General features: G+C 38.6%; 1 protein-coding gene across 1 annotated transcript in view; it reads right to left on the bottom strand.

The window, feature by feature from the left end:
• Arsk (arylsulfatase family member K) overlaps positions 1–27,152 on the bottom strand; it is a 55,283-nt gene extending 28,131 nt beyond the window's left edge. Inside the window, exons 1-6 of the mRNA XM_008827968.3 lie at positions 26,825–27,152; positions 23,900–24,029; positions 21,302–21,461; positions 8,086–8,368; positions 6,441–6,612; positions 4,103–4,327 (exon numbers count right to left, since the gene is read on the bottom strand). Coding sequence (XP_008826190.2) covers positions 4,103–4,327; positions 6,441–6,612; positions 8,086–8,368; positions 21,302–21,461; positions 23,900–24,029; positions 26,825–27,094 — 1,240 coding nt within the window. The 5' untranslated portion in view covers positions 27,095–27,152. The remainder of the gene's footprint in view (positions 1–4,102; positions 4,328–6,440; positions 6,613–8,085; positions 8,369–21,301; positions 21,462–23,899; positions 24,030–26,824) is intronic.
• Between the last annotated feature and the right edge of the window lie 806 nt (positions 27,153–27,958).

Raw genomic sequence — 27,958 nt, 5'->3', positions numbered from 1 at the left:
AATGGAAAAAAAAGACAAGTGGATTAAAAAGAAAGTCTATATGTTGATTTGAGATACCTGGCCATTCATTCATTCTGAAGTAAATCTAACTATCCATATGAATCCACTCTATGTCAGGGTCCTCAATTCCACTCCTAACAGCACCCCATTGACAGTCTGTAGTGCCTAGCAACATTTATGATATTCATAAATGGGAGGCATGGAGTCACGCTACTGGCATATAGTATGTAAGGCAAGGGGTACTGTTAAACATCTTACATTGCACAAGACAGCTCCCATCCACAACAAAGAATGATCTGACCCCAAATGTCAACAGTGTCAAGATTAAGCAACTTTGCTCTAGTCTGACTTTCATTCCCATTGGGGGATGTTTTTGTTCTTGAAATGCTTAATTATTTAATAGTGGGCATACATCTTAGGAGTCGGGAACAGTTAGGTTCTAAAATTATCAGTGCCTGCTGAACCAAAGAACATAAATACTACACATATATTCCAGGAAACGGTCAAAAACTACGATATCTTTAAAAAGAAATTTTATGTTTTTCTAATGAATTATCCTACAGCATGTCTATAAATGGTCCCTCATTATGGTGTGTTTACTGTGATTAGACCTGGAATAAGAACTATAAGAATGGTCTATGAAAGTAAGACAAAACTCACTGGTTACCTAGTGTGGACTAAGTAGTTGCTCAGAAAATTTGTATGGGGTCTTTTTTCTAAATACTTCTCAATTTTACTTGATGGAATGAAGTCTACATTGTTTTGCTCTTGTGTGCATGATGTTCTGAATAAATATACAGTGAACATGAAAAAAATATTATGAAATACATGATGGTAGTATTTTAACATATTTATCTAAAGTGTCTAATATTATATATGAATACACTGTGATATCAGCAAGTATGAAAATTATTCCTAACTTTTATGAAGTATGAAATGAAAAGTACTGATAACTGAACTGTGTATATTCACTTTTTGCCACTGTAACAAATACTTGAAGAAAATGCCTTAAGAAAGCAAAGACCTATTTTATTCACAGTTTCAGAGGTCTCAGCCCATGGCTGGCTTGTTCTGTTTTTCTGGGGGTCTATGGTGAGACCTAACATCACAGCAGCAAGAGCATGCAGTGAGCAAAGTGGTCCACTCCATAGTGGCCAGAAATGAGAGACAGAGAAGGAGGGGGAGGCTAGAATCAACACATTCTTCAAAGGCTTTGCCCACTTCTTCCAGCTAGGCCCACCTTTACAGTTTCTACCACCTCCCAAAATGGTACCACTAGCTGGAGCCAATCCTTTAACACTTGAGCATGTGAGGGTCATTTCATATTCACACCATAAGAGGTACCTCAAGAATGTAGAGTATCAAAAAAAAAACCCTAAAAGTAAGAAACCAAATAACCTAATCAACAAATGGGGTGGTGGTGAAATGAATAGACAATTCTCAAAAGGCAAAATACAAATGGAAAATAAACATATGAAAAAATGTTCAACCTCACTAGCCAGAAAAATGCAAAGCAAAACTACACCAAGGGTCCATCTTACCTCAGTCAGAAGGGCAGCCATTAAGAAAACAAATAACAATGCTGGTAAGGGTATGGACTAAAGGGAAGGGACCCTTATACACTGCTGGTGGGAACATAAACTAGTCCAACCATCATAGAAGTCAGTATGGGGTTCCTCAAAAAGGTAACAATAGATCTCCACATGACCCAGCTATTTTACTTGTACAAAAACTTAAAAAATATATAAATAAAAATAAAGTAGAATATAAAATTGCAGTATGGACAAACCTAAAATAATTTAATCTTTGCATGTTCATCAACTAATGGATAGTGGTAGAATATAAACAGGAAGAGAACAGAACTCACAGTGGATAGCTCCTCAAAGACAATAGCTCCTAAAGACTATCTGTGAAAGTGAAGAGAGACCAAATGTCACATATCACTGATATTGAAGGAAATGTGAGGAAAGAATTAGCCTAGGTTTCCATAACTTTCCAAAGCTTTCTGTATGTCTAGTCACTGTGCAACAGGAAAACATACAAGGTTAAGAAGTCAAGCACAACTGGATGTGGTGGCATATGCTTTTAATCCCAGTACTTGGGAGGCAGGTGGATCTTTGTGAGATCAAGGAAAGCCTGGTCTATATAGCGAGTTCCAGGGAGACCAAGTCTCAAAAAAAAAAAAAAAGAAAAAGTCAACCTAATACAACCCAAGGATGATTTTGTTTGGGAATGAGGGTTCTATGTAAAGAAAAACAGGGAAAAATTGTAAATATCAATATTGCCATATATTCATAAAATATTATAGATGCTAATAAGAGAGACACATAGACATGCACATAATTACCTATATACTTCTCAACAAAGTAGAAATGAGGGCAAAAAAAGGGGGCATCAGGGAACAGAAGAGGGAATATGCTCAACACATTATATATGTAAGACCAGCCTCTTGAGTGCTGAAATTACAGGCCTATACCTCCACATCTGGCTTAAATGTTTTTTAAAGAAGGGAGTATATGTGATACGGACCTGGGAATTGATGGATTGAGAAAATTGCCAAAATACGGTTAAGTGTGGTCAGTGCTTTGGGGGTAGCGGAAACCAGGAAGCAAATGAAGACTAATCAGCTACAGACCTGGAAATTCACCTGGAAATTCAAAGAACTAGAAAGATGTTCAATATACAACAACTGATATGAGATTAAAAAAAGAAAGAGCTCTGACTTAAATTAACTCTGGAAAAGAAGAAATTGTATTTGCTTTGATTTTAAGATACATGTTTCACATTTTAATATTTCTGAAGTAGAGAAATGATCCATCTTTTTTTTTTTTTTTTTTTGAGACAGGGTCTCCCTGTGGCCCCTGCTGGCCTAGAACCCACTATGTAGACCAGGCTGGCCTTGAACTCACAGAGATCCACCTGCCTCCAACTCCTGAGTGCTGGGACTGCAAGTGTGTGCCACCATGCCCAGCAGAAATTAGTTATCTTGTTTCATCAAAAAGCATGAGTCAATAGTAATTTTTGCAATTTATGGTGCCACAGAACAGAAGAATTACATTATTTAAATATGAATGTACTTAAATTACTTTGCTAAATTAGAAATCAATAGCTAGATTTATATTATTTCTGTGAACCTGATGATGCCCTTCCTTATTCAAGGATCTTGAACAAAAACTACTTACTATCCCAGTTCAAAGGCTACTTGTGCTGGATAACTTTAGTTGTCAACTTAACACTGGGTAGGGGAGCCACAGTTTAGGAGTTGTCTTCATTGGATTGGCCTACGGCCATGTCTGTGGGACATTTTCTTGATTGTTGAGTGATACGGGAGGGCCTAGTTCACTGTGGGCGGTGCTATCCCAGGCAGGTGATCCTGTATTGTATACTAAGCAGGTTGAACGAGCATGGGCCAAAGGAGCAAGCCAGTAAGCAAGGCACCTCCATGGTCTGTGCTCCAGGTTCTTGCCTGAGTTCTTGGAACTGTGACTTGGGAGATGTAAGAGAAAATAAACCCTCTCTTCCCCAAGTTGATTTCGGTCAGTGTTTTTGTTTTGTTTTGTTTTTGTCTTTTTGAGACAGAGTCTCCCTGTAGTCCCAGCTGGCCTGGAATAGTGTTTTATTTTTTATCACAGAATAGAAAGTAACTAGAACATTACTGTTGTGACCTGTGGCTGCCCTACAGACATTAAGAAGCCAGTAAAATAAATAGTGCACAAATAGGTATAGAGACTAAAAAGAAATATGTTCACATTATTATATTAAGAGAGTTTCTTAACCCTGTACAATGTGGATAGAGCATTCCCCATTATGGACATGCTTATATTTTATGGAGGTGGTGATATAGTTAAATAAATGAAATAATGAACCTGAGTATCTCACATGTCTTATAGTCATATCCTTACTGTGAATCTTTTGAGGGAACATGACTAAAGTAACTAAGGTCACAGGAACCTGAGGAATATTATCCCTACTTTTCCGAGTATGAATCTGACTCAGAGCAAATGAGTCACTCAAGATTAATAAGTTAGTGGGATCTCTGATTACTTGGCTTGTTTACGCTCCAGCATTACAAATAAAAATTTCCAGAACAGTTATTACTTACCAAGCATAGTAGGGTAAATATCCACAAGAGAAACCACATTTAGCACTTGTAGGTTGGCCTTAATTCCTGGTCCCATCATGAGAAGTGGAACATGGGTGCTGGCTTCATACATACTCATTTTATAAAACTGCCGATGTTCCATGGCCATCTCTCCGTGGTCTGAAGTATATATGACAATAGTTTTCTGGAAAAGATCTAACTGACGAAGAGCCAAAATAATTTCACCTACAATGAAGTCAAAGCAAATTTTTAAATTAGCTTTAGTTCATTTTTTTAGTTTATCAAATTAATTTAAAATAACTGCCCCTAAAGTCTGTCAGAATGCTTCTTAACATGTGAGTAATACTCAAAATTTTCACATGCTTGCTTCTCAGTTGACACACCTGGAAGAGGAAGGAAGATATACTGTATCTATTGGGACATCTGCTCCAAGTTTCTTTATCTGAACATCATGCTGGCTTGCTTTCTACATTTCTGTCAGAGAATAGCTGGGTCTATTAGGAATAGGAAGGATCTTCCTCTTAGTACCTCAAATGAGAAGAAAAAGACAGATTTGTATATCTTCAGATATACAAAGATTGGTATTGCCACTGACCCATAATTTCTGTATAGATTTCAACATAATGTCTAACACAGTACCCCATAGCTACAAGTTTGCTAAACAAATTCAGTGGGGTCAGTAGGATGGCTCAGTAAGTAAGGCCACTTGCAAGAGAACCTGAAAACATGGTGGAAGGACAGACCAACTCTCTGTCCTCCCACTTCCATATGCAGGCCATGGCACATTTTTGCCCATACTCATACACACATAAACAAAAATATATATTTTAAAAGCACCACAGATTACAGTATGCTGCAACTGCAGTTGTATACAAACTTCTCCCCCTAAAAAAGAGAAAAACACATGAAGAGATTCCAAACTATTTTTCTACCTCAGTGCCTTTATATTTTCTATTCCTCTGTCTAGAATGTTCTCTTTGCTTTTCACATGGCTGGCTTACTCTCAGTCTCTAGTTTTCAGCTCAAATACTACCTCCTCAGATGTGTCTTTGCCCGACACTTAGTACACCAGACTCGTCATTCTTTTTAGTGCAAGCCTCCCATTGCTTACATCTTATTCTCTATGTTGCCCATTTCTTTGTTCAGCATCTGCTAAGGCTTTTTTTTTCCTCTGAAGAGACTTAAAGAGTAGCATTCTTTTATTCTTTGCAACAGATGAAGTATACAGTATTTTCTGTAGTAGATATGGCTGCAAAATTTGGAAAGCAATTTCTAGGGTGCATATGAATAAACATTCCCTAGCATCAGGAAATATCAATAAACTAATACTCAACAGATAAATGAAGTTATGACTAAAGAAACACTTAAAATCTTACTGGCATTACCACTGAGTACCTAGAGCCAGGTGTAGTGGTGTGCACCTGTAACCATAGAACTTGGGAGGTAGAAGCAGGAGGATCAGGAATTCAAGGCCTGCCTCAACTACATAATGGGTTGGAGGTTAGTCTGGGTTATATGAGAGTCCCATTCACGCCCCCCCCCCATACCAGTCCTCATGACTCTTTTCATATATACAGCTGTTAAAATTTATCCACATCGCTTCTCTTTTCTTTCTGCTGTAATCTTTTCTATTTATTCTGTGAATACTTTCTAACAACACTGGCTGTTCATTTTCAAGGTTCTATCTGCACAGAGGAGGTGTTGACCACACTTTACTAACCCATACTTTACTAACATTTACTTCCAGTAGGAACTGGAAGCACAATGCTACAAGTGAACAGGTAACACTCTCTTATGGAGAGGCAGGCTTGGTTCTGAGTTGACTTTGAGCCTGAATGATGGCAGGACGTTCAATGATTCCAGGTTCATCAGAGGAAATGAATTTCAGCTGTGGTTAAGGCTTGCACTAAAGGATCCAGGGAGAATGGGTTTCTTCTGTAGGTATGACAAGTATGAAACAGCCATAACAAACCTTTCATCTCTTAGAGCCTAAGCTACCTTACAAGTACCTGTCACATGCCTGTGTTCAGCCAAGTTCAGATTCCTCTTTAAGGCCAGTAAAATGTTTTGTTTTGAGCCTTCTACAACTCTTTATGTATGAACAAATCTAGTGCTTATGAATCTGAGAATTTATTAATAAATAAAATAGGGCTTTTTATTCTGCTATTAATGTATTCTTGTATGTCAAGACCTTATAGTTCTAAGTCTGAGGTATCTAAGCAACTGCTTGAAGAAATATCTGAAGATGCTTCTGCATGCCCCAAGCAGCATGACCATAGTTTGTTGGAAAAATATTATACATTTCTTCATGTAATTGCTTATTAATTATACCACCTACCTAGCATGGCATCTGTCTCAGCACACATAGCATAATAAAATGCTCTAATATTCTTAATTTCTTTTTCTGTAAACTTCCCAGTGCAGTTTTTTGTATAGGAGGAGTAATAATCTACAGGGTGCATTTCTGACAAAGGCAACCACTTTGGAATTTTGATGGCATCATGAGATACCTAAAAAGGGAAGAAGAAATAGCTTTGTTATACTAGCAAAGTTATAATCTTCCTTTCCTCCAGAAAGTATCTATGGTGGACTTCACAATACTTAATTACTTAGAATGGTTCAAAAGAATGGTTATGAAGTGGGCAAATAAAATAGTAAGACAAAAAAGTAGGAATGGGCTGAGTATACCTTATCTGAAATGTCTGGGAACAGGAGTCTCAGATTCCGAAAAGCGTTACTCTAAATGTCTAGGCAGAACAGAGTTGTTCCCCTGTGATAAATCAATGTGACACTTTACAAAAGTGACTTTACAAAAGTGATAAAGAAGACTCAACAAAAATGAACATTCAGGAAAGGAATGAAAAGTGGGGCTGGGGAGATGGCTCAGGGGTTAAGAGCACTGGCTGCTCTTGCAGAGGACTTGGGTTCGGTTCCCAGCACCCACATGGCTGCTAACAACAGTCCCAATCTGTAACTCCTGTACCAGGGGATCCAACACCCTCTTCTGGTTTTCTGGATACTGCACACACCTGATACACATACATGCAGGCAAAACACTCATAGATACAAAATAAAAATAAGTAAATACTAAAGATTTCAAGGAAATGAAAAGTGCTAAGGATGGAAGTGAATTCACATCACTTGTCTATGAAGTTATGGAAGAAATGGCTAAACTCAGAATGATGGTAGGGCTTCCATCCAAAAGACTCCAGATCCACAGCCAGAGGCATTTAATTAGTGCACATTCATGAGGAGGGTCGGTGTGAAGAAAAGGGGAAGATGCCCAGAGAATGACATTGGTAAGCATGTTCACCATAAAAGAACTCTTGCAGATATGTCTATATTTATGTATTATATTACAACACATAAAATGTAGGAAGGTGATCCAAACAGAGAAAGGAATATGACAGTTTGACAAGCCAAGAGAAGATGCTGGTGTGTAGTGGATCACAGAGTACACAATGGAAGACAAGCATTGCTTGAACAAGTCTTAGTGAGCTTATAGCACTTTGATCCTGTGTATCTCCATGTTTTCAGTACACTGCATTAAACGACTTTTACTGTTTCTTTTGTTTCCATTGATAACCAAAAGCAAATTTTTAAATGTTTTGACAGATGTTAAAGGTTCCAGAAAATTGATAATTTCTCCCTTTGACAATTAAGATCATTTTGCAGTTTTGTTTCGTAATGCCATTTTTTTAAATCACCCTGAACCGTGGGAAGTGAGGACAGCCTGCGTGCCTAAGAGAATGTCTTTTAGTTCCTCTTTTATAGACATATCACATGCAATTTTACACAATTAACAAGTTTGGATTCTTTATTTCCATAAGATTACCCATTTTTACCAAACTTATTTTTGGTTAAATTTAGAAGTACAAGTTTCTAGTTTTTCCTTAAAAGTGATAGCAGGAACAATGGACCTTCTGTACTAGCTGGCTGTGGATGGAGTGCTAATGTCTACTGAGCACATAAAGGATACTTACTTTTTCAAGCCAATAGAGAGATGTGTGAAATGTTGAAGAGCCAAAGTTTTCTCCTGAAGATGGCGAAGGGTAAGGGTGTGGTAAGTTTAGTCCCAAGTAAAGAACAAATGGTTTATCGTAATGAACTGCTTCCTCTTTCAGCCAATTGATGGCTTTGTCTGTGTTCTGCCAGTCTTTTTCCATTACTCTCACTTTAGTCTTACTGGGAATAAGATTAACCATAGGCCTGCCTTCTTGTCGGAGTAAGAATGCAACATCTCTTGTCCATGCTTCCACACGATTACTGAGGGAGTAAAAAGACAAGTATATCATATTTAAACAACTTTAAAAACTGGCTAAACATACATAGGAAAACAACGGGAAACAGTTTTAAGACTCACTTTTTTAAGTGCTCAGATAACTGTATTACATTTCAGTTAAAAAGCTGCTGAGGGGCTGGAGAGATGGTTCAGTGGTTAAGAGCACTGGCTCTTCTTGCAGAGGACATGGGTTCGATTCCCAGCACCCACATGATGACTAACAACTGATAGTAACTCCAGTTCCGGGAGATCCGACACCCTCTTCTGATCTCCAAGGGCACTGCACAACATGGGTGCACCTACCTACATGTACTCATGCACATAAAATAAAAATATTATTTTTTAAAAAGCTGTTGAACATGACAGGTTCAAAAACCAGGAAAAGCAAAAATTGAATGTTCATTAATGTGTTAGGATTGTAATAGATTACTTAGAAGTAGTTAGTTTTTCTTAGGGAAAGATACTCAGGTAAAAACATTTCGTATTCCTAGTATTTTTATATTAAATTTTCTAGCATTTTAATATTTTTCTCTCAGAAGAGAGTATTTCTAACTAAAGTTACTATAATTTCTTTGCATTACTAAAGCTTTACGTTTTAAAATTTCCACCTTCCTACTTCATGTGTTTCTAAAGGCTCCTTTAATCTGATCTGTGCTCTTTCTTAAAGAACAAGTTAGTCATGATCTGAAATGCGGTAATAGTGATGAAAATTCTTATCCATTATAAACTAGAGTTGTCTTCATTAGCTGACTTAAAGGCTAACGATCTAGCCAGCTCACAATGTGGAACTCTTCAGTCTGTTTTACATACTCCTTGACACTTTTCAAGCCAGGTCTGAGCACGTGCCGCTAACATGCTTGCTTCTGAAGCATACTGTGACATTTCTGAGAAACTTGTTTTTATTTTCCAGTTCACATAAGTACCTTTGAAGTGTTCTATCAATTTACTAAGAATTTTAAAGACTCTAGACACCAGCTCCCAAAATTATATTTCATGTTAAAACATAATGCTCCACTTTAAAGAAATTTCAGTCTATATATTATGACTAATGGTCCATGGATGATGAGGCCCAAGTAAAGAATTTCTGTTTTGCACTTCCCACTGAAGGCAGATAAAGATATTGAAGGAACTACAGTAAAGTTACGTTTTCATAGTAGATAGTAAATACATCTAAATAAAAATAATGAAAAGTAGAATTTTAGCAGAATTGCATCTAACAGACTCTAATTCTATTTTTAGAAGACTCCAAAATAGATTTTTTTTTGGTAAAATTCACCATACTATAAAGCATGGCATTAACTTCTCAACCTTGTTTAAACCATTATCAAAAAATCCCACTCTATGTTCCTGTCTGAGGTGGGGTTCTAGGGTTCCTGACAGCAGTGATACTCAGAGTAGAACTCAGGGAGTCCGAGGTAAGGAGCAGCAGCACACTGGGATTCACACAGGTTGTGTAGGAGCCAAGTGTTTCCTCATTAGTGTTCATATGGGAAAAGTTACTGAGAAATTACTACAAGAAACAAGTTTGTAACACAACATAACTGCTGCTGCTCTTTGGATTAACTCAGCTGTAGACTAGTGTTCTGATTGTGCTGACTGACCCAGTTAACCCAGACCATTTCAAGTGAAGACCTAGCCTTTAAAGACGGTTTGTTGAATCCAGTTGACAGTATCTTTTCCCACAGGATGAGTAAATGTCATTTTATTTAACTTTTCTGGTAATACATTTTTGTTCATTCCATATGTTTTCTGTGTTGCTGAGAATTCTTTTTTATCTGTTATGGTTGAAATCTTAAATGCCCCTCCAAAGCCCATCTACTAAAAGTATGGTGGCCAGTCTGTGGTGCATTAGGACATGGGAAGTAGAGCCTAGAGGGAGGAAGTCAGGGCACTGGGGCATGCTCTGAAGGGAATACAAGGGCCTTGCCCACTTCCCCCCTGTCTTTGCTTCCTGGCCACCATGAAGTGAACAGGCCTCTTCTACTACACACTCCTGCCATATTGCTCTGCTTCACTACAGACCCAAGAAAATGGAGCCAATGAAGTCAATGGAATGATGGACTAAGCCTCTTAAACCTTGAGCCAAAATAAATTTTTTCTCTGTAAAAGTTTATTTATTTTAGGAACTGCCATGGAAATCACAGTACTCTTAATGTTTTGTTTTTTTTAAAGAAAAGATTCAAATTAAGTTAATTTTGGCCTAGCTTTATCATTATGGACAGATTTCAAATTTGACTTTATATTTACCCTTTTACTAAATTGTTATTAACTCCTTGCTAATACAAATAGAAAATAAAACTATGTAACACATTACCAACTAATTACTGCATGAATTTGTCTGTGTGCCACTGCTGTGTGGGTTTTCTGTGCCAGTGTGCCAAATTTTGCTGTAACATTAGATACAGTCAGTTTACAGGTAGCACAGTATTAAAATACTTAGTAACAAGCACATCTGTTATGAGTTTTCTTTCAACATGAAATAGTGACCTAGGAAAATCTGTAGCTTCCCACATCTCCCATGAAGATTATTAGCCAGCTCAGGCTTCCACAGTTCTGTGGGTCTCCTCTACATTTCATGGTTTTTGTTGGAACTGAAAAAGCTAATGTATCCACAGTAAGTCTTCTGCACAGGAAAATGAGAGTTCTGAAAAATGCCCTTGTGAAATTCCAACCTAATTTAGTAAGCTCTGTAATAGATAAAGGAATCCACTCATTCCCCACTGAGTGCTCTTCTCTCAGAGCTGTGAGAAGCACACACACTATCTTAAAAGAATTTACAAGGCTGTCGTCTGTCTTCCTTACATATGATCTGTTCTAGTTTGTTTCTCCATTGCTGTTACAAAATACTCTGACCAATACCAACTTGGGGAGGAAAGGGTTTATTTGGCTTACATCTCCTGGGTCACAGTTCATCAGGGAGCCCAAGGTAGGCACTCAGGGAAAGACCCTGGAAGCAGGAGCTGGAGCACAGACCATGTAGGAATGCTGCTTACTGGCTTGCTTCCCTGGCCCATGTTTAGCCTGCTTTTTTATACAATGCAGAACAACCTGCCCAGAGGTGGCACCGCCCACAGTGGGCTGGGTCCTCCAACATCACTCAAAAGTCAAGAAAATACCCCACAGACATGACCACAGGCCAGTCCAATGGAGACAATCTCCCAATTGAGGCTCCCTTTACCCAGGTGTGTCATTGACAACTAAAGCTATCCAGCACATCAAAAACAAAAAACACTCAAAAACACCCCCCCACACACAAAAACAGTCTGTGTAACTTAATGAATCATATCAACCCTGGCAAATTCAAGTGGGAACATCACGTTTCAATATATTAAATGTGTATTAAAATATACAATTTCCTGTTGATTAATTTTACTAATACCAATGACTTTGGGGTATGAAATTATAAAAACGAGACATTTACTCTTCTTTAGTCATGAATTTCTTTGTGATGATGATGAAAATTTAGGACTTTATTAAACAGTAATAATATGTTGTTCATACAGTTTATATAATTTCATATTTTTACAAATAACAGTACATATATTTCAAATGTTGTTTTGCTTGCACGTATATGGAAATGGGTACTCAGGGATTTCATGGACTTTAAACTGTGAAATTCAACCAAGCCATTTTCTTGTCTGCAAGTAAATTCATCAATGAGATTTACAGCTCTGAATTTCTAAATGCCAGTGACTGCAGCTGTAGACAGAGGGTACACATTTGCTGCAGTCCAGGCTGTTAAACAAAGGCAGCCCTTTTCACATAATTTTAGAAATACCTGATAAATTTATAGCTTATATAAGCATTGTGCCAGGCAGGTGCTTGCTTGGATTTGCTAAGCTACAAGAATCATATTACCACCACTTAGCCAATCAAAGCAAGACCTTGCTAGTTACTGTAGTTTATAAAGTAAAAGGCCAAATGCTACCCATATCGGAAATGCAACTGCGTTACTGTAGGAACAGAGCAGGTTGTTCTGTATTGTATAAGAAAGCAGGCTGAGCATGGGCCAGGGGAGCAAGCCAGTAAGCAGCATTCCTCCACGGCCTGTGCTCCAGCTCCTGCCTCCAGGTTCCTGCCCTGAACCTTGCTCAAACTCACTACTTTTACAACAAAATGGGGAAGGCTTTTCTTTCTTTTCTGTCATATATATGTTTTTGTGTTGTTTTTTAAACATTTTATTTTTATTTTATGTGTGTGAATGTATTGCCTGCATGTACGTGAGTGCACCTGTGTCGTGCAATGCCACAGAGGTCAGAAGAGGGCTTCAGAGTCTCCTGGAACTGGAGTTAAGGACAGTTCATACCAGGCATGTGGGTGCTGGGAATCAAAGCTAGGTCTGCTGCAAGAGCAGTCAGTGCTCTTAACCACTGAGCCATCTCTCCAGCCCCTGTTTTGTTTGTTTTGTTTTGAGAGCAGCCTTAGTTGGTCTGGAACTCACAAGGCTGGCCTTGATCTCTCACAGACCTGCCTGTCTCTTGGAGAAGGCTTATTTTATACTTTACAGAAATTTAACTTATCAGCTTGAGCAATTATAAAATCTCATATTTTTGTACACTTTTTCTTTTTAGTATTATAAAGAAAATATTCTCTGGTCACAATGCCATCAAATCTGAAAGGACAATGTGTGTGTGTGTGTGTGTGTGAGTGCGTGTGTGTCCCCAGTAAATATGGCATTAAGAGAACTCATTCACCAAGATGTATTAGCTACTTTTCTTACTGTTGTGGCCAAATAACTGTCCAGAAGCCATGTCAGGACTCAGCTGGTTTTCTTCTTTCCCTTTCTATATAGTCAAGGATCCCAGTCCCTGGGATGGGATGGTGCTATCTATATTCAGGGTGGGCCTCCCCCACTTAGTTACTCCTCTCTAAAAGCCCTTACTGATATTTCCAAGGGAGTACCTCATTAGTGCCCTGTTTATTTCTTTCTTTTCTTGGTCTTTTTGAGACAGGGTCTCCCTGTAGCCCCAGCTGTCGTGGAACTCACTATGTAGACCAGGCTGGCCTTGAACTCACAGAGATCCGCCTGCCTCTGCCTCCGAGTGCTGGGATTAAAGGCGTACACCACCACACCCGGCTGTTTTTTTCTTAAATATTTTATTATTGTCATTTTATGTGTATGAGCGCATTGCCTGCATGTATGTGAGTGCACCCGTGGCAGAGGTCAGAAGAGGGCTTCAGATTCCCCTGGAACTGGAGTTAAGGATGGTTCATAGCTGCCATGTGGGTGCTGGGAATCGAACCCGGGTCCTCTGCAAGAGCAGTCAGTACTCTTAACCGCTAAGCCATCTCTCCAGCCTCAGTGCACTGTTTCTTAATCTAATCATGTTGTCAATCAAAACTAATTATTACACTAAATAGTTTTTGCAATAGACATGGGCCTAGGTCCTTAGCTCTAAATGAAAGGGTAACCTACATGGTGCTAGTGTGTAGGATTTTTATTCCCTTCTACCTTGTTATCTGGTCAGGCATGGGCACCTAACATCAGGATTAAGTCCTCTCAAGTCAGTAATTTTGGCCTATATTTCAAATTTGATCTTACATTCATATTTTATATTATAGACTAAATCTCCATGTTCTTAATGTGGTCAGTAATTATGATAGGTCTTGCATGAAGTAAAGGTTGAATTTAAGATCCTTTACAAAACTTTCATTTAGAAAGAAAATAGAATCCAGTAATTGTCAGCTGTCTAGAATGCAACTGTGAGGTAGAGGGTCACAAAGGAAATGGAGCCTGAACCAAACAGGGTCATTCAGGCCAAAATTAGAACTAATAGAGTTCAGAAAAAGACCCAGAGTAGGAAAGAAAATCAAGTCTTGACTCATGTTGGTCAGCAAACAAAGTGCTGTCAATGCCTGCTGCTAGGCCAGTAAACCTGTACTGGATTTAAAATTATTACCCAATTCCATGACCTGAGAGAAGTGTGTGACAGCCCTTGCTCCAATCCCTCATCACTGCATGTAAATCCTATAGTCATCTTCTCTCTACGCTGCACAACCCCACATCTTATGGAGGTCGGTTCAGGTGACTGTTCTCCCAACTTAAAGAATTAAACAAGGGGCTTGGGTGTGGTTTAGTAGTATAAATCACTTGCCTAACATGTTTTGTGTTGAATCTCCAACACTGATCAAAAAGCACAAAACCAAAAGCAATGCACTAAAAAAACTTATTGGAAAATAATCACTATATTCGGTGGTTATTCAGAGAACTATACTGAGTAAAAATCTCATTCAATTATCTCAGAAAAGACTTAAAAGGTACAAAGTCACACTTATGATGCTTGAAAGTAATGAAACAGATTTCACTGTTAAGAAATCCAATGCTATTAATTATTAGGAATGGTAATTCATGCTAATTTACTCATGCACCTTTAGTTATTTTAACTTTCTTTGAAATTATAAAAGAACTAAGAAAAGTTCATATTCTTTATATGGCAAGTGCCTTATAGAAAAAGAATGCTAAAAAAAGTCAGTTAGTGTTCATGTTAGCTGCAATGATGTGCAGTGAATAACAGCACTAACTAGAACAACAGGGTAGAAGAAATCAGAGTAACCTTAAGGGAGGGCAAATTAGATTAATCAAGAAATAACATAGGGGCTGGCAGGTAAAAGTATTTGCTACACAAGCCTGACAACCCAAGTTTGATATCTAGAACCCTCATGATGGAAGGAGAGAACTAACTCTCTAAAGTTGTCTTCAGACCGCCATATGCCTTCTGCTCTCATCTACACAATCAATTCTCTCTCTCTCTCTCTCTCTCTCTCTCTCTCTCTCTCTCTCTCTCTCTGAAACAAGGTTTCCCTGTATCACCCAGCTACCCTGGAACTATGTAGACCAGGCTGGCCCCTGCCTCCTAAGTGCTGGGATTTTAATTAAAATTAAATTTAAATAAAGTTAACATGGTCTACACAAGGAGTTCCAGGACAGCTGGAGCTACAGAGAGACCCTGTCTAAAAATAAAACCAAATAAAAATAAAACAAATTATATACACTTAAAAAAATCACTGTAAATCATTATGGGACTTGATCAGAGATTCCAGGATGAAAGTAATCAGACAGAATGATTCCAAGGTTAATATTTTTAGAGAATAAAATCTATAGAGATGCTGAAATCTAACATATTCAACGAAACACACCAGCTACTTTCAGTCAGCAGCCTCCTGTTAGTTAAGTCCTTCTGGACGTAATTTCCAGAGCCATACTCTTCATTTGTCCTTACAGGAATTCTGGGTCATCTAATGCTCTCTAAAAGGTTTGTCCTTGCCTAGTTGGGTACCTTTGTTTAGAAGTTTCCTCTTGTTCCTTATTTGAGCCTACTGATGTTCTACTTTTTGCAATTCATCAACTCTATAATGGCATTTATTACAGGTCACCTCTTTAAATATATAACATTTCATTAAGGAAATAACAGTGAAATCACAAGTTTTAAATGAACTTCAAGCTGCTAATGCATGACATACACCTTAGTATGCACAGCTAAACTTACTGTATTAGTTTAGATGTTACATTAAAAAAATCCAAGATTGAAATTAGTTTGTAGGCTCAGAGCTATTATTACTTGTGTGTTTTAAGGAAGTGATGGTAAAAATTGTGGTAGACAGGGGTTAGGGATGTAACTGAGTGGTACAGTACTTGCCTAATTTGTGTGTTCAATACATACACCTTAGTATGCACAGCTAAACTTACTGTATTAGTTTAGATGTTACATTAAAAAAATCCAAGATTGAAATTAGTTTGTAGGCTCAGAGCTATTATTACTTGTGTGTTTTAAGGAAGTGATGGTAAAAATTGTGGTAGACAGGGGTTAGGGATGTAACTGAGTGGTACAGTACTTGCCTAATTTGTGTGTTCAATACAGACACACACACACACACACAAAGAGAGAGAGAGAGAGAGAGAGAGAGAGAGAGAGAGAGAGAGAGAGAGAGAAACAACAACCCTTCATTATGGTAGATAGAAATCTTTAGATAGAGAGACTGCTTCAGCCAAGGATTTCTAGTCATTAGAAGTAAGAGTTCTGGATAATAAAACCAAAGAAAAACCACAGTGGTCCCTGAGCCATGGGTGGGTAAGGTTTAATACTGGAGTCCTATTCAGGGACACATATTCTACTTATTCTCTACACTTTGGCCAGTTGTGGCCTTCTGTGTGCAGCACCCTCTGTTGCATGAGGAAGCTTCATTGGTCAGAGTTGAGAGATATATTAGTATTCTCTTTATTCCCCGTTCCACTATGTTCCATGAGCCTAAAGTGTAGAGGTACCACTGTAGAGGTGTCACTGAGGGCTGGGCATCTCACAGACACTTATTCTCTGTGCTTGACCAGTTGTGGGGCTTTGTAATGTTTCCATCTGCTGCAAAAGAAGCTTCTTTGATGAGTGGGGACTGGCATATTTGTAAGGATCCATATTTAGCATACAGTAAGAAATTATATTTGTCTAGGACTATAACAGAGATAGGGTTTTCTCTAGGATCTATGACCTCTCTAGCTATGTGTATTTGGCTGTGTTTACAGTGCTACTCATGAGTTACCTCTCATTGAGAGGGTTTTAAGTCCTATTATATAGCTGTTGATTACTTCCAAGATAAAAGTGCTACTACTGCCATGGCTATGGTATGTTTTGCTGGTCAGTGTTGTGGTTATTAGGCTTTAAAGCTGGGGCTGGACCATTGATTGATTTTTCTCCCTTAGCTACTTGCATAGTATTCTCTGAAAGCTAGTCTTCAGGGAGGAGGCTTCCAGATCAGTTACAACTCCATCACTCCCAAGTCCTGTGTCCAAAGTATGTCCTGTCTTTAGCAATAGAGTCTTACCTTCAAGTTCTGGGAGATAATCAAGGGCTGTTGCAATAGCTTGTGTAACTTTTATTCTTAAACATCAAGTGGTTAAATTGTGACCTTTTATTCCTCAGCAAGACAATGACTGGCAGCAAAGACCTTGACTTTCTCTGTTGTGTCATCACTTCCCAGAATAATGCCAATACACTGCAGGTACATAATTATTTAATGAGTGACTGAATAAGCAAATGAAGTTACACTGACCCACATTTAGCTTATTATTTGATAGACATTGCTGTTCTGTTAACCTGGGGTCATAATGGTTCATTACTAGTAGTTTAATAGTAAATAGTTTAAGTTTTCTAAGTTTTTCCTGTCCTGTAAATTTCTATGAGAAAGAGCTGCTTAAATGTAATATTTGGGATGTCAAAGATGGTTTTCAGCATAATAATGATAATAATATTTGTGGTACAGTTTTGTTTACTCACCGTGTCATCAGAGCTTAGGAAATTGAAATAAACTCCCAGTACTATTTGTATGAGTGCTTCATGTACCCACATAGCCATTTGGCTGATAAATAGGCCAAGGTTTCTGTTAATAACATGCCTGAAAAGGTTATATTAATTACAGTATACTATATTTCAGATCTTTCTATGGAGGGTTGCTAGACATATACCAAGCACTTCAAAAAATTTAGGAAGACTTTGAATATTTTTACCACGAAGAGTAATGTTTGAGGAGTATGTGATGGCTAACACTGATTATCAACTTGACCAGATCTAGAATCAACCAGGAGACAAACTCATGGACTGTCTGAGAGTTTCTAGATTGTGTTAACTGAAGTGGGAAGAACCACTCTAAAGGTGGGTAGCACCATTCCTTGGGTTGGGGTTCTGACCTGAATAAAAAGAAAGTGAACTGCATTCATTACTCTCTCTGCTTCCTGACTACAGGTACAATGTTATCAGCTACTTCAGCTCCACTGCCAGGACTTCCCACCATACACCATGGAACTGTGAGCCCAAATAAGCCATTCCTTTCTTAGGTTGCTTCTGTAAGGCTATTTTATATCAATAAGGAGAAAAGTAGATAATATAGACACTGATAGACTTATCATGATTTGGATGTTATATAATATATATATTTTATAGAAACATTTCACGATACCTATAAATATACACGTTTGTCTATTAAAATAAATAAAAAGGAAAAAGATTTCAAGAGAAATTTGTGAGATTCCATAAAATAATTAGAAACATAAATCATTTTAGAAAAACATAGAATTATCTAAATGTTAATTAAGTTGTAATACTGGTCAAATTATCCTAACAGTAATAACCTTCCCAACTGAATAGATGTTTACTCTGCCAGGAATTGTATGCTTTATCTCACTTATTCCTTTATATATCTTTTATGTAAACTTATATGGAACTCTGGCATCCAATGAGGTAGGTATTCTATTCCAGTTTACACAGAAGTCAAGTAACTTACCCAAGGTAAGAACAGTAAGCAGGGACCCTGGACATCTAAGGCTGCTCTGACAGAACAAAAGCCTGCACTCCGCCTGCTGCACCTGTTACTTGCTCTCTGTTACATTCTCAAGGCAAGCAGAGTACAGAGTGAGACTTTCACACAGGACTACCTTGTACAACAGTCCCTAGTAAAACACATGTTAAGGACATTTTTTTCTTTTTTTTGGTCTTTTTGAGACAGGGTTTCCCTGCAGCCCCAGCTGACCTGGAACTCACTATGGAGACCAGGCTGGCCTTGAACTCACAGAGATCCGCCTGTGTCTGCCTCCCAAGTGCTGGGATTAAAGGCGTGTACCACCACGCCCAGCGTTAAGGACATTTTAATGAGATTTAGATGCATCTTGCAGGAGAGAGAATGGCATTCACTTAGACTGCAGGCAAGCAGGGGTTACATCATTTAGGGTCTTAAAAACCATGTTGTGGATATGGGATTTTAATGAAATGGGGAAAACCATTCATGGATTTGATGCAGGCAGGTCATATAACTGATCAGGTGTATATTTTAAGATCACTGTTGCTGCCTATAGAAAATGGTCAGATACAATAGAATGAGTCCAGTTAGAGGCTTAACTTTGATAATTTAGGCAGGAAAATGATAATAGCCTGGTGGGGGCTGTAAGTAAGCTCGGGAAGCACCGCAGACATAGAACCAACATTTGGTAGTAAAAGACAGAGTAGAGATTAGAGATGTTAAGATTATCTCTGAAATTTCAGTATGGGCATATTTTTGATTTTAGAAGACAGAAAAGGAAAGAAACTTAAAATAGACAAGCAAAATTCATACTCAGGTTACTCAATTATTTTAGTATCTGTTATCCACAACTCACTGCATTAGTTCTCTAGGGCTTGCAAATGATCACAAACTAGGTCACTTATAACAGCAATGCATTCTCCCACACTTGTAGAGATTGAAATTAGGGTATCAGCAGGCCACACCCCTCCTGAAGGCTCGCTGGAAGGATCCTTCCCTGCCTCTTCCTGGTTTATGGTGACTCCCAGGCCTGTCACAGGCTTTGAGTTGCTCTTGCCTCACTCCAATCTCTGCTTCTGACCTTAACTGTCCTTCATTGCATCCATGCCCTTCCCTGTCTTCTAGTAAGAATGAAGTCACTCCATTTAAGGTTTGCCCTAAGTCTAGGGTTTGTCATCTTGAGATCTTTAACTAATTTCACCTGTGAATAGGGTCCATTTCAAATAAGATTACATTCTGAAGTTTCAGATGCTCAGGAAGTTTGGGGGGGACATGATTTAATTCATTACCCTGACCACTATTTTTATTACACTTAGTTTTCATTTCTCACTTATCATAGCATCATTATCATCACCATCACCACCACTATAATCGTCACTCCCAATTATCACTTTCTAGGTACAAGGTACTGCTCTAATGTCTTAATTGTACTTCTGTTGGGAGTCTCAAGTGTTGGAGGAGCTCAAGATTGATCACACCCAGATTTGCAGGAGGAACTGCAGAACTTGGAACATGGTTTTATATAAAAAAGGTACAAAACAAAATCCACAAAGAGAAAGGTGCTCATGGCGAAGTCCAGTGGAGCCAGGCATAAGCTTCCAAGTAGAGTATAAAAGATAAACTTAATTCTTCCCGCATGGAAATGAGACTATGGGTGTGAAGTACTATCTCTATGCAAAGTATGTGAAGTATTATCCTGACTTGCTAGAAACTTAGAGCCCACATTTTTTTGAGGGCTAATCATGTGGACACCTGTGCTTGCCCATACAAAAATTCTAGACTCCCAAAAAAGAAAGCAGGTTGTTCAACATAAGCCACACTCTACAAACACTCCAAGCCCATAGTAAGCCACTATTAGTTAGAGAATGGTACAAAAACACTCCTGAATCCCAAGTTCCAAGATACTAGCCAGGGTCAACCATGCGAGCAGGCATGTTTAAGATTATTAGTCTCAGGCCTACATGTTACCACTTTCCAGCAATAATTAATTATTTGGTTTAACCTTTATATTGAAGGCCAATTAGCTAGGCATGTTCAACATTATACAACCATGAATTTAGTAGATCCTAGAGCAACCAGAAATCTGAACTAGGCAATCATATTCCAGATCTTTAATCTTAACCACAATGCTTAGGTACTTATTTTTATGGTGCTGTGGATGCACCAGGGCCTTTTGCATGCTAAGCATGTTCTCTATTACTAGGTTAAATTCACAGGTAAGAAAGGTGTCTGATATTTGATGGCTTACTAAAATGAAAGAAAAAAAAGTTACAATAACTTCAAGATATAGAGAATTGTCAAAATCAAATAGCAAGAACACTACTGTTATAAAAATTATAAGATGAATGAAAAGCCATTATATAACAGAAACTAAGAAAAATTAATCACTGACTAAACAATTTCACAAGTATTATTTATAGATTTTAATGCTTTAGAAAAACAAAATTAGCACATTAAACAATTTTATATTTCAAGCAGATTAAAGAAAGCCAAAGCTTTAGCCAAATTAGCACAATTGAGGGATTAAGAGATTTACTTTCCAGCTTTGAGGAAAACCAAGTGAAAAAAAGAGTCCATGTACATGTGACAGCACAGGGCGGCCTTTAGGGTTAACACTGTCTATTTTATTTCTTTACCTAATAGAGTGATGTCCTGAAGTATAGTCTAGTTTCCCAAATTTTTGTGTCTGATAGCCGTGCTTCTCCATGACATCCATCCATGTCGTATAATTTGCATCTAGACCTTTAAAATTATTCCAGGATTCTGTTATGTGAGTGAAGAGACCACTCCACATTGCTGGGGGCGGGGGAAGAGAAAGAAGTTGATTAAAGTAAAGGTTAACAATCTAACTATAAAGGCAGTTATTCTGTGAGAGAGTCTGATATTTTAGAGTGTATGTTCCAGAGTGAGAAAATGTCCTAGACATTTTGGAGTGCTACTTTATTTTATTAGTGGGAAAACCATAAAAGAAGTTAGCGTTTCCATTCTAAAGATGTATTGACCAAGGCAAAGCTTAAATTACTTAACATATTTGTATTTGTGGCTGGAGTTAAATATAAGGCCTGTACATATTGGTCTTTCTTCCATCATGGAAGTAATCTGCAAGTATCTTTTTTGTTAACTTCATATATCATAAATCAGTAGATTTGCTTCTCTTACATGTTCAAGGATTTTCTCATGTCATATCTTTTCACAGGGGTTTTCTAAAAAATAGGTGTGCTATGTGCTCTCTCGTTTTCCATAACTGTTTATTTAATAAATACTTCTTTTTTTTTTTTTTTTTGGTTTTTTTTAGACAGGGTCTCCCTGTAGTCCCAGCTGTCCTGGAATTCACTATGTAGACCAGGCTGGCCTTGAACTCACAGAGATCCACAGGCCTCTGCCTCCCAAGTGCTGGGATTAAAGGCATGCACCTTCTTTTTTCTCATTTCTGTGCTTATATAGTAGACTGGAAGAAGCTTTCTTTCTTCTCTATGTGTGTGTATGTGCATGCATGTTTACGAGTGCATGTGTATGTCTCGAGCATGTGGTGGCTAGAGGTCAACAAAGGATGTCTTCCTCTATTGCTCTCCAATTTATCTTTGGAGACAGAGTCTCTCACTGAACTTGGGGCTTACTGATTAGCTAGAGTGCTGGACAGCAAGCCCCAGGGATCTTTCTGTCTCTGAGTCACCCCTGGAACTAGCATTTAGCAGGACTCAGGTCCTCATGCTTGTGAGGCAAGCAGTTTAGCAAGTGAGCTATCTTCCTAGGCCCCCCTCTTTTCTAATCTAACAAAATGCTTTCTGAGAGGTGGGGTATTACTTGGTTTGAATCCAAATAATCATAGTTTCTGAGTGGCCTTTGACAAGTTATTCAGCCTTTCTGTCTTTAATTTTCATCTGCACATTGGGACTTATAATATCAATCTACCTCGTGGAACTATTATGAGGATTATATACATTAATACATGGAAGGCATTTATAATATTACCAGACACACAGTGAAAATGAAACAATCTTTTTGTTTGTTTTTTGAGATAGGGTCTCCCTGTAGCCCCAGCTGGCCTACAACTCACTATGCAGACCAGGTTGGCCTTGATCTCACAGATCTCCACCTGCCTTTGCCTCCTAAGTGCTGGAATTAAAGGTGTAAGCCACGACACCCAGCTTTAACAATCATTTTAATTACTTGCCTCTGTTCAAATGCTTCAAAATATACTTCTTTTAAGGGAAGCATATTTGTCAGATCCTCATGACTCATTAACAGCTTTCTCATTTATTATTCCAGCTGACAACCATGTATGCTGTGAGGATAGTGCATATTAGCTAAGGAAATAGAGTAACTTCCCCTACATGATCTACTAAGCTTTAGAATCACCTTACCCCAGCTCAGGGGTCTTTCTAGTTTATACAGGATAAAAGTTAACAAAAATGTTTTTAGGTATCATTGAAATATCAATCAGGATAGTATATTTTTCCTTTAACCACCGGTGACTTTATAGATCGCAGTGCTGAAAATACAGGTGAAGGTAGTTGTAACTGGATTTATAGAGCATCACTTCAGCAACCCACAGAGAAAACCAAGTTGTTAGTGCCACTTCTGGGTTCCAAGGCATATAATCATAGACCAGAGGGACAGAGGAAAAAGAAAGCAACTTTCAGACAACAGACAAAACTCATAAAGTTTCATTTTTAAAATTTAAGGATTACTATCACTGACATGTTTGCCATGAAACTATGCTTATTAAATTACTACAACAAAGATGAGCAATTAGATTTGGTGTAGAAGTGAAGTGAGTCAAAAGAGAAAACATATATATTTTGGAATAATGTGGAACAATCAGATAAGCACGAATATGAGAAGTTCTGACTACTTTGTGGTATACAGTCTATGGAAGTCCTCCCAAAATCATTACTGAACTACTTCTTGAAAACATAACTCTTCAAAGAAATGAGTTCTTGCTCATTTGTTTTAATAATCAAGAGGTTCTTAGTTACCAATAATGAGAAAATGAAACAGAAGTACATGAACTAGACAATATCTTAAATAAAGATTCCTACTCAGAAAAACAAATTAGAAATTCTGATAATACTAGTACTCCATACATACCTTAGAACACACCTTTTATACTGAGATATTTTTACTAGGCACCAAATATTATTTTACTACAGGATTTAGTGTATAATATTTTAAACTAGGAATGTATTTTTCAGGGCTTAGACCCTTTCCAGTAATATTAGGCATATTCATACCTGCACGTGATGGACAACAGATTGGAGAGTTTGTGTAGGCATTCAGAAAGGCGGTGCCGTGTGCTTTCATGAAGCTGATAAAAGGAAGTTTTACTACATGACTTCCTGGTTGATATGTTAACCTTCCATCCTGGAATAAAGAAATTCAGTGACCACTAATTATATTACAAAAGAAAATTATTTCCTTTAATTTTAAACATAAAATTTATAATTTAAGACTTCAAAAAATGCTTGTATGGAATCTCAAGGGGGAAAAAAAGCAAGTACTGAGGAATGTTCTGAGAACCAGTATCTAAATGTCTAGAATTTGATAGAGTGGACATTTGGATTCATTCAGATATTAAAGGACTTCTTGGAAGGTTCTTCTGGAGAATGATGGACTAATTTAACAAACACTGAGTATTTACTGAATATCAGGCACTGTGTAAGATCTGAGGATAAAGGAGAATTAGAGTCCCATTTCTAGGAAGTTTACAGTCCAGTTGGAGAGGTAAAAATATGCTAGCAAAAAAATTTTGAATAGCTATATACATATCATATGTGTGTCTCATGTTTCCCAGACAGCCTCAAACTTGCTGCTTACCCTTGTTACCAAGGGTGACTTGGTTCTGGATCTCCTGACTCCATTTCCTGGGATCATAGACATGCATCACCAATGCCCCGTGTATTTGGTGTTGGAGACCGAACCCAGGGTTTTGTGCATTCTAGGCAGGTGCTGTACCAAATGGGCTACATCCTCAGCTATAGTTATAAATTATACTAAAGTTTGACTGCTGCTTCTGAACCATGGCATGATATTCAATTCCTTATCATTTTGTGTCGAGGACCACAGAAGATTAGATTTTAAAATTTTATTATTTTTACTTTATGTGTATTGCCTGCATGTATGTAAGTGCACCAGTGTCATGCAATGCTGTCAGACATCAGAAGAGGGCATAGGATCCCCTAGAACTGGAGTTAAGGATGGTTTCTAGCCACCATGTGGATGCTGGGTCCTATGCAAGAGTTAAGAGCCAGTGCTCTTCACTGCTGAGCCATCTCTCCAACCCCAGAAGATTATATTTTAAGCACTGCTCTAGTTTTATTCTGTTGCAGTGACAAACACCATAACCAAATGCAATGTAGGGGAGGAAAGCATTTATTTGGCTTACAGTTCCACGCTACATCCATTGTTGAGGGAAGTAAGGATAGGAACTAAGCAGGAGCTTGAAGCAGAAACCAACGCTGAACGCTGCTTGTTGGCTGCCTCTCTTGTCAGGCTCAGGCTTAGCTAGATTTCTTATACAGCCAAGGGTTACCTGCCTAGGGATGGTGCTGTCCACAGTGGGCTGTGCCCTCCTACATCAATTAATAATCAAGATAATCTCTCAACACACATGCCTATAGCCTAATTTGAGCTAGACAGTTTCTTAATTAAGGCTTTCCTCTAGGCTGTGTCAAGTTGACAGACCTAACTAGAACTAGCATCATCCTAATGAAACAATAATTGTGTACCTGTCTATAAAAATTGTCTATAAAAACAGCACAAGGCTGTTTTATAGTGCTTTCTAGACATCCATCATGACAAATATTTTTAGGAGATTCTGGAGTATACAATCTTGTCTCCATCCTCCACTTCTGAAACCTCAAAACCACACTAAAACCAAGATGGATACAATGGTGGAAAGGTGAGATGTGTGCAAAAGTGGTGGTGCAGAGGGTGGCTTTGTCCCTTAAGGCCCAGACAGAAGCGTTTTCTTTTTTTAAAAAGACTTTATTCAGATTTAATTTACATGCAACTGATTGAAAGTTTGCAATTCAATGGTTTTTAGTATATTCCCAAAGTTGTGTAATTATCACTATAGTTGATTTTAACACATTTTCATCATTCTCAAAGGAGATCCTGGACTCCTTAGCCACATCACCTTCTATTCATCCAAGTCCAAGGCAACTATTAATCTGCTTTCTGCCTCTCTATATTTGTTTTCCTTGGACAGCTCATATAAATGGATTCATAGAAAATGTGGTCCTGTAGAGCTTCTTTTACTTAGTATAGTTCTCTACATTCAACCACATGGTAACATGCATTACTTTTGGGTTTCTTTTTTGTTGAATACTACCAAATTTAATTTACCCATTTATCTGTAGATGGATATTTAGGTTGTTTTAGCTCCTCCTATAATACTGCTATAAACATTAACATAGAAGCTTTTGTATGGACTATTTTCATTTCTCTTCTGTATATACCTAGGAATAGAATTGTGGATTGCATAGCAATCCACAGCCACTGGAAAAACTGCCAAACTGTTTCCCAAGGTGGTTGTACCATTAAAAAACATTCTCAACAGCAGTGTAAAGGGTCCAATTCCTCCTCATTCTCACAAACTCTATATTGTCTTTTATATATGTGATCAGTATATATAATTTATTATATACTAGCTGTACAAAATAGGTTTATTGCAACGTTCAAAAATATTTTATTTATTTTTATTTTATGTGTGTAAGGGCATTGCTTGAATGTAAGTGCACCCGTGTTGTGCAATGCCCACGGAGGTCAGAAGTTTACTAATAATGGTAAAATACTTTAGTGAACTGAGTCTAACATTAAAAAGATTTGTTCCCAGCGCAGGGGTGCGAGGGTTGAGTCCCTAGTAGGGAGGCTGAGGCAAGGAGGATCGCTTGAATCCAAAATTCAAGGCCAGCCTGGGAAACTGGAAGAGATCACTTCTGATTACTTTTTTTTAAAAAAAAGGAAAAATGAGCCCAGAGTGCGCCTCACTTACAGTTATTTTATAGGTATGCATATGTGTGTGATGCAGGTGTGCGCTTTCGTGATCTCACAACACGAATTTCTAGCTTTCCCTGGACGCGGCTGGAGGGGGCAGCGCGGCTGAGCGCGGGTCGCACCGCCAGCCATGGTGGCAGGTCCCAGTCTCCGGTACTTACAAAGGAGTCGCTGGCGACCAGCACCACGTTAGGCGCCTCGGTCCCCCGCCGTCTGTGCCCCGCTGCCCCTGGGGCCGGTGTCGCGAGCGCGGAGGCTGCGACCAACGCCAAGCACAGCAGCAGTAGCATAGCGAAAGGTGGATTCCGAACCAGCTGCTCCGCCCGTAGCCTCTGCACTGCGGTCTGGCGGAGAGGAGGCGTGGGACTCCTAAAGGCCAGTTGAGTTTCCATAGACAACCCTGAGCTTCCCTGCAGAACTACAACTCCCATCAGGCTCAGAGGGCACACATGGGCAAAGAAGGACTCTCGCAGCCCCCCCTTAACCCACGTAAAGACGATTTTAATAAAATACCGAGCGAATGCGATCTCAGCACTTCCTGTCACGTGAACGGCGACTGGGAAATACGCATGCGCTCTCCCTACGGATTTTTACTTTGTGGAAGATTCACATCTGCTCCGGGTAGGTTCTGGATGGATGCTTTCGCTTCGGGCAGACGTTTAAGTTTAGAGGGAGAGAGGATTGGACCTGTGGATCTTCTTTTTGCACATGGCAAGCGTGGCTGAATGTTCTGTGACTGAATGTTCTGCGATGATGTGGCGGAGCAGCTGTCACCTAAGTTGGGTGGGGCAGTTCCCGGTGGGTTTGGCCTGACAGCCTCCGGTGTGGTGGGATACCTTGGGGCAGCTCAGGATCTCGGCTGGTGCAGCCTGTCTCCTGTTACCGCCTCTTTTGCCGTGGTATTAAGGCTTATGCCTCTGTGGGGTAAAAGAGCGGGTCCTAGTAAGAAGTTTCTGATTCTAGGCAGGGGAAAACTTGGCTTGGCTGTTTCTTGCCTTTGAAATGCAAAGGAGCTACCCCCCGCCCCGCCCCACACACCCCAAATGTGAAAGGAAGAAATGTGGAGCTGTGCGACCCGTTGATGTAGGCTCAGAATACTAGTGTTTGATGCAGAATAATCAGCTATTCCTGTTTGATTCCATTGGAGAATTCTAAAAGAAGCAAGTTTGTATCTCAAAACCAAATTCTTCATTTTATTATAGTTCCAGGTATATAAATCACACCAGTTGTTTTGATATTCTGACAGGGAAAGGAGGAGTGTGCTATTTATTTAAAAACTTTAATATCTGGCAACG

Source organism: Nannospalax galili, unplaced genomic scaffold (assembly GCF_000622305.1).
Source record: "Nannospalax galili isolate Female #2095 unplaced genomic scaffold, S.galili_v1.0 scaffold393, whole genome shotgun sequence".
NCBI lineage: Eukaryota > Metazoa > Chordata > Mammalia > Rodentia > Spalacidae > Nannospalax > Nannospalax galili.
This window is presented reverse-complemented; position numbering and strand designations above follow the sequence as displayed.